The following is a 13,595-nucleotide window of genomic DNA, read 5'->3' as shown; positions in this document are numbered from 1 at the left end:
ATGAAATACATTTTTCCCGTCATCCAATTTTGGAGCATTTGTTATTTATTCTGCTACTGTATGTATAAGACTAAATAAATCATTTGTTGCTGTTATATCAATAGATATTTGAGCATTTTCACTAATGATTTCATCTTCACTGTACTAACCTGTAGATTTTATAGCGCGTGGAGAAGCCTTGCTGGAACCGTTCTTTAAACTCTGTGTATTCTGGACAGCGATGGAAGGGCCCTTTATCAGACAGGAGCCAATCCAGCTGGCCGCTGGTCCGGCCGGAGATAGAAGAAAAAGGTGATGTTTTCTGGTCCAGACGCTCAGCCAGAGCCAGGAACCAGCTCAGTGGGCCCAGAGGTGCCCAATGCCAGAGGAGCATCAAGAGAAACCATCTAACAACCGCAGATCTCTGCCAACACAATGCCATCCTGCCCCTGGGCACCTGGCACCAGCATTCTTGTGCCAATCCCTTTGACCTGATCAGAGAGAAAGAAAAGATTAAGTTACAGCGATGCTTAGATTATGGCAGTGGTTCTCAAACTTTTTCGTTGTAAGGCCCCCTTTGTGTAGAGTGCATCGCTTTGCGGCCCCCCAAATAAAGACTTATAATCTTAAATTTAACATTTTTATTTAAACAAAAACATATTCGGTTATACAATTCTGAAACATCAATTATTTTGTCTGGTGGTCTTATTTTTCTGATGTTTGATTGCATAAAATCTAAATCAAAATCTGCATCAAAATCTGCGGCCCCCCTGGATCCATCTCAGGGGCCCCCGAGGGGCCACGACCCCCAGTTTGAGAACTACTGGATTATGGGCATATACGAGCATGTATTTAACAATCGTCCATGTAGGTACTGTTAGTATCTGGATTCTAATGCAAAAATGCAGCTACACTTGTAAAAACACACCAGAATGATACTTTGTACAAAATAAAGCAAATCCAAGCAGATATTTCTCATCCAATGCAAGACTTCAGTCATTGTCTTATAACTTATATGGATGCCTCACTTTTGTACAATTGAGCAGATGAGCATTTGGTTTGTGAGTCATGGTAAATACTCAGTTATTCACAACAGCGCTGGGAAAAATGTGAGCCAGAAAATACCGTTTGACGTGTATGTTAAAAAACCAAAGGCCTCGGGGACCTGTATTAATGAATGAGCATAGATTATGTTCAGCACTAGTAGACACACGCTTTGGGAGCAGGGGAGACTTCATGCACCGGTGCATATAATACCAAACCATTAATCCCATACAGGAGGAAATTCCTGACATTCTTTTATAAAACTCAAATCCATGATGAAAATTAATTTTCAGAGGAACTAAATGCAAGTGTGGATTCATAATGATGCATGAAATACCTTGCGTTTCTTTCTAACGAAAGTGAATGATAGCGTAGTATGAGTTTAAAAGAAAAGTATATATTAAGAAATGTAAAACAAGCCTGGAAACCATATAGACCCTATACAGGATCTAATAGCATATAATAAGTTCCATTTACCCAGTGTATTAAACTAGGTATGGCCATCTGGTCATCCAGAGATGAATTTTTCATCTTTTCCTCCTCATTGCTTCTTATAAGAATATCTTATTTCAACATCCAGTTTCTTAGTTTTAATATGATTTAATATTATTTTCATTTCTCCAGCAAAATGTTTGTGTTACTTCTCTCTCACATGGTTTGTTTTATACCCTGCAATCCTCCCATGGCCTTGATAAATCTAATTTTCTTCTATTGCATTTTCTTATTCTGTTTCATGTCTTTCAACATTTTTGTCCTTTGTTCTTTCTCACAATTTATCCCATTGTTTTCCTTCTGCACAAGCTTCATGGAACTAAAATAAAACGACCAGCTTTATTTTATCAGTAGCTATGAACACTGAGAAACAGACCTCTATTTCCTTATTCTTTACATAACACGGTATGTATTCTATAGATAAGACTAGTTGACTTGTCACACAAAGCTAGAAAAGTCCAAAAACGAGTGCCATGTTGCTTTAAAATCAAAGGATGCTGTTTGTCACAAAGTTTGTCAATGATAAAGAACCACATTTTACTGTACACGACAGGTATTAAAACAGCATATGCAGAAGGAAAATAAATATTTAAGCAGGATAATATGCTGTAAGGTGGAAAACAACAGATACAATGAATGGTGTGAGTAAATAAGAGAAGTATATGATTAACAACATTTGTGCACAGAACACATTCATCATCACACGCATCTTTACTGTGGTCTGGTTTTACTGCTCTCTGAAAGAGATAAATGCCATGATTTGTCAAACTCAAAGCAACAGCACTATTCTAAAACTTGGTTTATGTCTTTCACAGTAATGGCCAATTTAGCACCACTTTTGTCAATGTAAAAAACTGAAAATATGTTTTATCCATTTCTTCTTCAATTATTGCCACTACATCGAAAACAAATTTCTCAATATCTTATTGACTCAATATTCAAACAATGATTCCTCTGATTTTCAACATGTTTCATTTGCATTCGTTTCCGCAGGAATACCTTTGTTTCTATTGCTTTTGAGCAAAGTCTGAATAATAGTTTCTATGCAAAGTTAAGCACTACACGTCCTTGATTGTTGTGACAACGCAATAATATATTCTAATGGGGTAAATGGCCACTAGCAAACTGAGCAAAATGTTTTAATATAGATCCTGTTCAAATCCCAAACAAAAAAGGATAGGCCTATTTTTTGAGTTGTATTGTTTTAAAGAATTGATGTGCAATACTTGGCACTACTTGCAATGTTTTCTGTACTTCTGCTTTCTGTAAAAAGTGTCCCCTGCTGTTACAGACCACAGACTTTTACTTTTGCTAACACTGCTCCATCTCTGCACTGTGTAATAGTAAATATGTCCTGCTAAACGGCATATAAGAGATTCTAATGCTAATGCCCTCACATTTCATCACGATATTATTGCTTCAGTTGAATCCGACCAACCTTTAGCCAAACTGGCTGAAAGCACCAATTAAATGCTACTTGCCACATTTTGCATCAGTTACAGCAGATTCGAGTTGGTAGGGTCTAGCCTTTAATCCAAAATACCTCGGAAGACTTCTCATTTGAAATTTGCCTTACAAATAAACCCAGTGTCTGAGCAATGACACCCCAGACAGCTATACCCATACACATCCTTATTGCACCCCATTCCTCCGGAGGCTCTACCTAATTAGAAAATGCATAAACCATTGAAATGCCAGGTAGACAATAGAAGAAACACTGAATTTAGCTCTGACATTTTCATGCGCATCGTGCATAATTTAGGCATCCTTATATTTACCCATCCCAGTCAGGAAAGAAGCCATGCGCTCGCCACAAGTACTTAAAATTTAGCATAGGGCAATGGGGACACGGAACAAAAGGCAACACTCGCATACAAGAATACTCTGCAGAACACCATGCAGGCCTGAAGTTCAGCAACAGCTGCTGGCTGAGAAAGGAGAGGCATTAGATCTAATTGATGAAATAATGACTACAGTATATTGTGGTTTAAGAAACTGGCTGGAGGGTTTGCTGACTGAGCAGGTTTATAATTATGAGGGATAAAAAAGCTCTGAGAACAAAGACTTGCTCAAGGAGGTTGCCGTTTTGTAGCTTTTTGTGCTAAATGTGATAAAACAAATGGCATCTGGACAAGGCTTGATGCTGTATCGATAACAGTATTTGTACTGTATATGTGTAAATAACAAGGGATATTTGTTTGCTATTTATCTGCATGTTTAAAAAAACCCACCAAAAAATTGTAATAGCTGTTCTTGAATTACATGATGATAATTGCGTTCATTTTCCAGTGTTTTTAAACAATGTTTATAAAAGAGGCTATGAGTCATGCTGTGCACCTGCTAGCATTTTGTTTGCAACCTGCTATGATCATCATCACACTTCATTGTGTTCAAAAGAATAACACACCTGCAGATTCTGTGTTTTTCTGTGAAGAATCTCATAATTTAGAACATCTCAGCTGACACGGTTGCCTTAAATATTCAAAATCTAAAATCTCAGTGAGATAATATTCATGAACGATGTAAAATTGTGCTTTTTTATTAACCATGTTTTTTAAAGATTGGTTATTATGGTTAATGTGGTGTAAAGTTAAGTTAATCACGCGTGTCTGTTGACTTTGAAAATGAATGCATTATAAAACAGGGTTTAAAAACAACACCAATACTTTTCTGACAGTCGCGAAATATTTCATCCAAGTCGATAAGGTAAACATACAAAACGTCATTTCCTTTCTTCCGCAAAAATATGCGATTTCGGACGCAGCCAAAGATTCAGGTGCTATTCTGCTCTTTACCTATAACCACAACAACACTTTTTTTTTACAAGCTCGTCATCACATTAATCTTTGTGAGAGTTTAAAGTCTACATGGAGTGCTCTTGATGTGTTAAAAATGTATTTTGGGAAATTAAAATTCTGAACAACACACATTTGGCCTGAGCAGTTGGTAGACCTGTTGAGGCAGTCGGTTGGTTTTGCAGTATGTTTTCTCATCAATTATTCAAGATGAAGGAAGAAATGCTGTGCAGCACATCTGTGGACTTTTACTAGTCCTGAGCGTGCAGAGGAAGCAGGTGTACTGCCACTACCATAAGGCCAGCTGTCCTTTTGAACCCAGGTACTGCTACTCAGCATTCTCTAAACTCAGCAATCCCCACAAGATACCTTTTTTTACAATTACGTGCGGATCCAGAAATCTTCATGTAAGCAAAACTATCAGTGGGGCTATGAAGAATTCTCATTAAATGAGAGATAAATAGTAATTCAATTCCCTATCGTGTTTGCACTCCTGACAGATTTTACTTATTGATGTGTATTTACTACAGTTTGAAGTACTGGTAACAGTGATCATCACAACAACTTTAGCCACAGTTAAACTCATTCTCAAGAAATAACCATGGAGAAAATCCCTAGGGTGTTTTTTCAGACCTTTGAACCAACCTTTGATATAAAATGTTTCTATCCTGCAATTCTTGCATCACCACGCACCACGCATCTATCCTGTTTACTGCATTTCACAGGCTAAAATCGGTAAAGAGTAACATGACATGAACTATCTTTGAGGTCAACCATCAAGCTTCACAACCCTTCGCGGGAGAATTTTTATGTGCAATTTCACACAGAGAAAATAATGAAACCATGTTTAGTTCTACAAAAAGATCCCTCAGGTGATAGTTTTGTAAGATGGAAGATAAACAAAGGACATAAATCCCCAAAATGCATTTGAATTAAAACACGCAAGCATGGCAAGAAACAATTATGTGGGTGTGAAAGAGCATTAATGTGAAAGCAGTTTTAACAGTACCTTGTTTCAGAGGGGCGTGTGTGTAATGGCGTGTATATTTACACACGTGTGATGCTTAGATTCTGCTAGCGTTTGTCTGATGTGGCGCAGCGGGTGTTGAGTCATTACACAAAATTTATAAATTGTACTGCCAGCCATATAAAAACCAGATGTTCTCCAAAGGCAACATAGGGAAAATATTGACACGAGGACTCAGGCTACAGCATAATAGGCAGAATAACTTGCATTTATGAATTACGTACAATAAAATAAAGATTATTAGGACTCACAAATTCTTCAATATGGCTTATCAGATATCAAACAGTCTTTTGAACTTAGTCTCTCAAGTTCCACATCTTCACTCTTTCATACTGCGCAAGTGTAAAGATCTCGGCACCCAAGGATCAGCAATCTCTTAAAGCCTGACTGCCCAGCTGTTGTGCTTCCATAAACACATTTCAGCCTTCCACCGGGTGTAATCACTTATACATCACACTTTAAAAAACACAGTTCACGCGCATGCACAAACCCACACTCAAGATAATTATCCAGGCTGTTTATTAGATTAACACCGCTCCATAAAAATGCATCTGCATATTGCTCCGTGCCTCATCCTTAAATACGTGCTGGCACGCTCACGTCAGCCCCTTACGGAGTTTGCAGGAGTTTGTTGCCAGACCCTGTGTAAACTCATTTAGTAATTGAGAGGAAACCAAGGTCCCTGTGCAAACAGACCTCCCTCACACCTATAAAACATCCACACTGGTAATGAGAGAATGAGTTTAGAAACATTGAACACAGAGGACAGGTCATCCTTCAGTACACATGGGACGCATTCCTGCATCGTTGCCATGGCCACCACATATGGGCAAGCAATTACCACGTGCGCACCAATTCTAGTATTATATAGCATAGGTCCTCGAGAGTTTGAGGAGTGCGCATATTGAAAACGTGTGCTCCTAAACCTTTTATCTTCTCCCTGAAGATACAAACTACATGTATTGTTAATTGAAAAAAAAGCTTGTTTGGTGTGCAGGCAGGCAGGAGATTTTCGGATTAAAAAACTCATCCAATTAGAAATTTCCATACACAAGTCAGTTAATAGGGAAATGTTTGAGAACACATTAAATCGCAAACATCAAAAACTGGATTTTATAAATGCACTATACAGAAGGGTAAAAAAGACTAGACTACATTAAAAATCCTATTAAATAGAAAAATAAAATTAAATAAAAAATGCATGGATAACGCAATGAAAATGATTTTTAAATAAATTATCATTCTGCACTGTTAAAGTTAAATCAAATTTGTGATGGGGATCATGTTATCTTTTTGTTTTCTACAAACGTTCAAATTTTCTTCCTATGAAGCACATAGGATGCTTTTCAGAACATTGTCAAATCATGTAAAATAGCATGACAAATATCATAACAAAATGTTAAATGCTTTCTCATGTGTGACCCTGGACAACAAAACCAGTCTTAAGGGTCAATTTTTCGAAATTGGGATTTTACATCACCTGAAAGCTGAATAAATAAGCTTTCTATTGATAGTTGGCCGAGATATAACTATTTAAATTCTGGAAACTGAGGGTGGAAAGATTACTGCTGTAATGATGTAGAGTGGATGAACCCGAAGGCTGAAATTCTAAGCTTGACATAGATTCCCAAAGAGCGGGCAGCAGCGAGTGAAGTGTGTGTGTGTTTAAAGGAGTCATATTGCATGGCTAAAACAAATATTATTGTTTGTTTTAGATGTAACGCAATGTGTATACACCATTTAAAGTTTAAAAACGTTGTATTTTCCACATACCGTGCATGTTTGTATCTCCTCTTTGCCCCGCCTCTCTGAAACGCGCTGATTTTTTACAAAGCTCATCGCTCTGAAAAATGAGGTGTGCTATGATTGGCCAGTTCACCAGTGCGTAGTGATTGGTCAAATACTGCAAGAATTTCACGGAAATGTAACGCCTCTTACCATATTTGGAACATCAGGTTCCAAAGCAATTGTACTGACAGGCGATACAATGAGATTTACAATTACGCCCACCTTAACTACGTGTAGATTTGGGCGGTCTTAGTCAAATCATGTGACGAAGTTACGTAGATTCGCCGGGGTGTGGTTACATGAGGCGTTTCAGGCAAGTCTGGTTGAGCATTCGCTTTTAGATAGAATGCATCTTTTGTTCCCACACTTTCATTTGTGCAATTTTACATGTCTAATACATGCATGGGCAACTTATAACACACCAAACACAACAAAACACGTACTTCCGCCATATGACCCCTTTAAAGCCAATTCTTTACAAGATTCTCAACTTTGTTAAACCTAAGCAATTGCATTGTGATAAAGTCATAGCTGTGCCTACCAGCCAACCCTAAAATTGTAGGTGTTTATTAATTGTAACAAATATAATTAGCATCTTAACACTTTTCCAAATAAATACATGCAGGTTGGTTTATCACACCATGGTAATGCTTCCCTAATTGTGTCAGAAAAAAAGCTTTACACATTTAAATAGGTTTTTTAAACCAGTCATGTGTTTAAGTAGACGTAATATCAGATCAATCAATCTAAGTAATAATATTGTACTGTGCCCTGAGTATACCTGAATAAGATAAATACAAGAAAAACGCTTTTTATTATGTTCATAGCTAATAAGCTATCCTGGTAAAATAAAGGATAAATAAAAAAATAAAAAATAAAATAAGCACTTGATATACAGTATGAAGATATACTGTAAGCCTGAAAAGATGCAATGAAATCAATGCATAAACTGTAAACAGCACCTTTTTACTTTCCACTATTCTGTTATCACACAACACTAACACACTATGCTTAGTTGTGTGGAGATGTTTTTATGTAGAACATGTCTCTGAACCCTGCCATTGTTTACATTGTTCAAGTACTTTTAGCACATGTATGTTCATTTGAACTGCCTGTAAAGTCATTTGTGATTGAGCGTGTGCATTTGGTTTTGTGTTTAATGGACTCTAGCACACAGGGCGATTGCAAAGCTTTGTATGCATGTGCGCTAATGAGTGAAGACAGATGTAGTGTGCACAGACTGATCAGGGGCATCGGGGTCCTCAAATAGTCAATAAATCTACCACAGAGCAGTAAGAGGTCCATTACCCCCAGCAGCAGATAAAACTTCCCCTAAAGATTGTTCTAGAAAGAATTTGACCCATGACCCTGTTTTATCGGGTTTTCACAGATTGAATCAGAAACTGGCCATGGGCTATAAAGGCAAAGTGACTGCACAGAGCAATCGTAACATGAATGAATACAGATGTGTCATGTAAATACTGTAAATATTGTATTACAATAATAAAGGAAAATAAAATAAGACAGAGAAAAAAAACAAGTAACCTAAATACTGCATTATGTATCTAGGAGTACCCTCTAAAAAGTTAAAACATTAAAAACTTTCATTGATTTGTGTCATGTAATTTAGTCCAGTTAAACAAATCAATGCAGTTAGCACAGTTTTTACCTGACATCCTATCGTGGTGTTAAAAAATGTTTTCCATAGTAGGTTGCATATGTGCATCAGTATTTTATTTCATTTTTGTGCAATTACTGACACTTTTTTTTCTTGAGAGAGAACTTTGCTGAGTATGTGCCAAATAGCTATCACTCTACAATTGCCTGTTTAATACTGGCAGAAAGTACAGAATACTTTTTTTTAGCAACTTGACATTACATTAATATATTTCTTCCATGCTCTGTTGTGTTTATGGCAGGAAGACATATGCTCTTATACCGACTGGATTTGATTCCAGCGTTTGAAATGCAGCTTATAAGCCATCAATCATTTACATTAACTTGTATCCATTTAGCAGACACTGTTGTCAATAGCAACTTACAAGTGATTCATCCGAAAGAGACAGTAACACGAGAAGTGCTGCAGTAAGTCTCCAGAATAGTTCATGCTAGATCAGAGATCAAAAGTGAGATACAGTGAAAGTGAGATGGGTGGAGGATCAGTTATATGGAGGAAAAAAGAGATATACTGTTCTGCAGGGCCGTAGCTACATGGTGGCCATGGGTGGCCACAGCTACCCCTGAATGATGGATGGCCACCTAACTGGCCACCTCTGTTGTGCGAAGCAGTTTTAAGATGCGTGTCGGAGTTTAAGGAGTGCTGCACAGATCATTACTGCAAATGATAGCTAGCAAATTGTTTTAAAATAATGTTAGCACATGAAAGCATTGCAAATAAATTGTTTACTTAACGTTCTTTGTGTATGTTTTTGACCAGCCACCTATGTGTAATGAAGAATTGGTGTAAATTACAGTAGAAGTTAAAGAATTTCTGTCTGTAAGGATTTTTTGGTCACCCTAATAAAATCACTTGGTCTTACCTGGCCACCTCTAAAAAAAAGTTCTGGCTACGCCCCAGCTGTTCTGTCTTATGATGTCTTGTTTTGTATGCACCTAATAATAAATCAAGATCCAGGCAAGTAAAAAACATATTTAGGAAAAAGGAATATTCAAAAAAATAACTGATTTTATTTTTTAAGATTTATAGATAAAAAAAAACAAAATCATTATAGATGAAAAACAATATTTAAAAAAAAAAACAGTAATTTTATAACTTCGCCTGTCACTGTTTGAAGCTTTTATCACTCCGTTTTGACTTAGGCATGGTACAGTCCTGCAGGAAATTTATCGTGTCATACTGTATTAGAGTTTACAGTTTGAGCTTTAATAAGACCTGATGTTATTATCCTCGCCTTGAGTCTGTGAGCTTATTTAGTTGGCCTGCAGTGGTCGAAGAAGCCGCGCTGCACTACATCTGTCACCTCGCTTATCAGGGATTATAACACTAGTCTAAGCACTAGACTATCGCAAAGCCAGACTTTTGACTATTGGCAAAAAAATTGATTAAACTGATCCAGATTGTTCTGCACACGGGAAGAGATAATGCGACCAAAATGTAAGTGTGAAAATACTATCAAATAACAGTGAATTGCCATGCTGAAAACAGACAAAATAGTGGAAAGCTTCAAACTAAACTCTTAAAGGAACAGTTCAGTTCACCCAAAAATAAAAATTGTGTCATCATTTACTCCCCCTCAAGTTGTTCCAAATCTGTATACATTTCTTTGTTCTGATGAACACAGAGAAAGATATTTGGAAGAATGCTTGTAACCAAACAGTTCTTGCGCGCCATTGCCTACCATAGTAGGAAACATGATAATGGTAGTCAAAAGTGCCCCGGAACTGTTTGCTTTCTTCAAAATATCTTTTGTGTTCAACAGAAGAAAGACATTTTTAAAGCATTTTTTCCTACTATGGTAGTCAATGGTGGCCAAGAACTGTTTGCTTTGCTACATTTGCCACTGTCATCATGACTTCAATCTCCACACAAGTCATTTGTGATGCAGCCGCACACGGGGAATACCGTAGGCACACTGCGAGAATCATAAATGTGAAAGTCAAGAGAGATGATTGACAGGGCTAGATGGATGAGGAGGATTAAACAGGTCAGTTTTGATCACTCAGTGAGGCATGTCTCTCAGCTCTCCACTCCTGCTTTTCAGTAAAAACCCCAGAGCGCCCGAAGGGGAAAACTGGCAGCAGAAAGCTAATTTCTCCAGAGGCTGCTGCTACTGATCTCTATGAGTTCTAGGCAAGAAGGTCTATACTACCTGGAGAAAGCTATCCGTTTCCATTCATCCAAATAGCAGTTGATCTGCTGCTGCTGCAGAACTCACAAATGTAGTCAAGGCAAATAATTTAATATGCTTTGCATAGGACTCAGTATATGATTTGATCCTGCCATCTTTGTTAATGGACACAATTTTGCATTTCTTTTAGCCAATCTCCTGAGCCGCTAATACCATCTGAGTATTTTTCTTAATTCCTCTTAAACAACTTCTTTCGTATGCAGTGCACCCAATAATAAATCAAGATCTTTAGGAAAAATGTATATTATTCAAATAAATAACCGATCTGAGTATTTTTCATAATTCCTCTTAAACACATACAAAATAACTTTTTTGCTTTCTTTTGACCAGTGTGCCCTTTTTTTCATTTTACGAAAACAAATGCAAAAAATAGTTGCATTTTTATTTGGAATTTTAGAAACATTATGTCAGTAGTTTACAAACAAAAATGAAATGAATGAAACAAAAATAATTGTTTTACCTAAACACTTAACTAAAGATAGTAAATTCAGAAGAGAATTAAAGGTGTGATGAACTGGCCTTTTTTATTGTTTTATACTGTTGTTGTCATGATTCTGCCGCATCATGTTTCTCGTGGTCTAGTGGCAGGATCATGACAGAACCCCATGTTTCATGTGGAGAGGGGTAATTTTGGCCTTTATGGTCTTCCATACACCCTCTCCGTCTCGTCTCTGTTCCCGCACTCTCGTCTCCTCGTTATTGCTCGTTTATTGTTTCATGGCCTTCACCTGTTCCCCTCTTGATTTATCCCCTTTATAATGCCCTTGTGTTTTCTGTCCTGTGCTGGTTCATTGTTATTTGATTCGTGTGGTGTTTGTTCCTGTGTCTTGTCAAGTTTAGTCTAGTGGAGTCAATTTGTAAATTATGTAAAGTGTTAACTGTAGTTCTTGTGTAAGTGTAGTTAGTCTTAGTCCTGTCTTGTCATGTTATTATATTCCCTTGTTTTGTTATGTTACCCCCTCGTGGGTTTTTTGGTTTTGTCTTTATATTTATTAAACGCCGCTGTCTGTACCTGGGTCCTCTGTCCTTGTGTCTCACCACGTTCGTGACAGTTGTATGAGGTCTACTTATGACGTTTGCGTGGTTTTTACATTAAAAAAACAAAAATCAATAAGTAATAGGCTATTTTCTACCTGGGTTTTGAGGCCAGCTAGACAAACGTTCGGTTTTAATGGGTGTGCTGCATTGAAGACTTGGAAGTAAACGCCCACTACTATGATTGGATAGCAGTTTGCGTAGTAAACTTAGTTGGAGCCTTCTGTAAATTTGGTTAGACATGTAACATTAGGTTTGATAAAATCTCAACTTTTTTTAAACCTTAATTACGGGTGCAAATGTGATATTGATTCAATGCAATTAACACTGACAAATCAACACGTTTTTATCACACCAGAGGGCAGACTGAACAAGCAAAATGATTAACAGGCCATCTTTTTATTCCTGCGACAAACTGTGCTTAATATTTTTTTCATGAGTGGAAATACAAATGCATCTTGTTTTTAGTTACTAATTAGATCTAGTTCTGACATGATGCAGGTTTGGAATAAGTTGAAAGGTGTACTGTTTTATCAATTAGATTAGATTAACCCCAGTGTCAATTAGAAACAATTCCAGTCTACATGTTTTTAACATATATGCAAAGCTTATACAACAAGTACTACCCATTGAAGTAAATTAATAAAAATGGGCTTGTTTTAAAGAAAACTCAACTATTTTATTTGAAAATTGTACTATGCAGTGTTACACTAAAGGCTGGAATAGACTACACTACAAGACTTTTGCTCAGATTTTTAGTCTGGACTTTTTATCGCGTAGTGTGTGATGCAAACTTTCAAAAAGTCAAAAAGTGTGTGATGTCTAGTTTTTTAAAAATCTGTTCAGATTTTAAAAGTTGAGTAGTGTATTCCAGCCTTTAAGTGGCTATCGGTGAAACAGGCAGAGTTTAGGAGGTAAATTGTTTCCAGAGTGGTAAAGTATATGAAGTGAAATTATTATTATTTTAACTATTCCTTTAATAGATAAAGATGCTTTTTTGCCAGCAGATAGTGTAGGTAGATTACCCACCAGCAAACCTTGCCATTAGTTCTAGGTGATGATTTACTTCCATCTCTCTCACATGCTACGGTAACAGCGACACCATAACGGAGAGAGGGTTTCATCAGTCTATGCATCAAATATCATCAATTACCGTGGAAAGCGCAGTCACGGCGGGGTGTTATTCATTTGTTTCTTCTGGTAGACTGCGCTAGTGCTTTTGGCCAGCTATCCCAGAGCATAAAACAACTATTGCATTGGCATAGAAAAATCTTTACGCTGACCAGTGGAATAAAGTGGTTATTTGGCTTCTCGGTCTGTAATGACGGGACGGCGTAGAACTTTGGGCTTACAGAGGGTTTATGGATAAATGCTTTTTTCTGTTGCATGGGGATCATTCCATCAGGGTCAATGAACATTAATGGCCAAAGGAACAGTGAAGCATGCCTCATGGAATAGCACTTTAGCTGCTAACACCGATTCCAATATGTGGCAGATATTGGGGATCGTAGATCAGACAGAGGGAACACGTCATTGTATATCAACAGAAATTCATTTATGTGGATA

The 13,595-nt window shown here is 37.2% G+C and overlaps 1 protein-coding gene across 1 annotated transcript in view; it reads right to left on the bottom strand.

Moving 5' to 3' along the window:
• Positions 1-13,595, bottom strand: part of brinp2 (bone morphogenetic protein/retinoic acid inducible neural-specific 2) — a 107,158-nt gene that overhangs the window by 76,689 nt on the left and 16,874 nt on the right. The window contains exon 2 of the mRNA XM_057333004.1: positions 150-470. Within this exon, the coding sequence (XP_057188987.1) occupies positions 150-421 (272 nt within the window). The 5' untranslated portion in view covers positions 422-470. The remainder of the gene's footprint in view (positions 1-149; positions 471-13,595) is intronic.

The sequence above is a fragment of the Triplophysa rosa genome, linkage group LG5, assembly GCF_024868665.1.
Source record: "Triplophysa rosa linkage group LG5, Trosa_1v2, whole genome shotgun sequence".
NCBI classification, from domain to species: domain Eukaryota; kingdom Metazoa; phylum Chordata; class Actinopteri; order Cypriniformes; family Nemacheilidae; genus Triplophysa; species Triplophysa rosa.
This window is presented reverse-complemented; position numbering and strand designations above follow the sequence as displayed.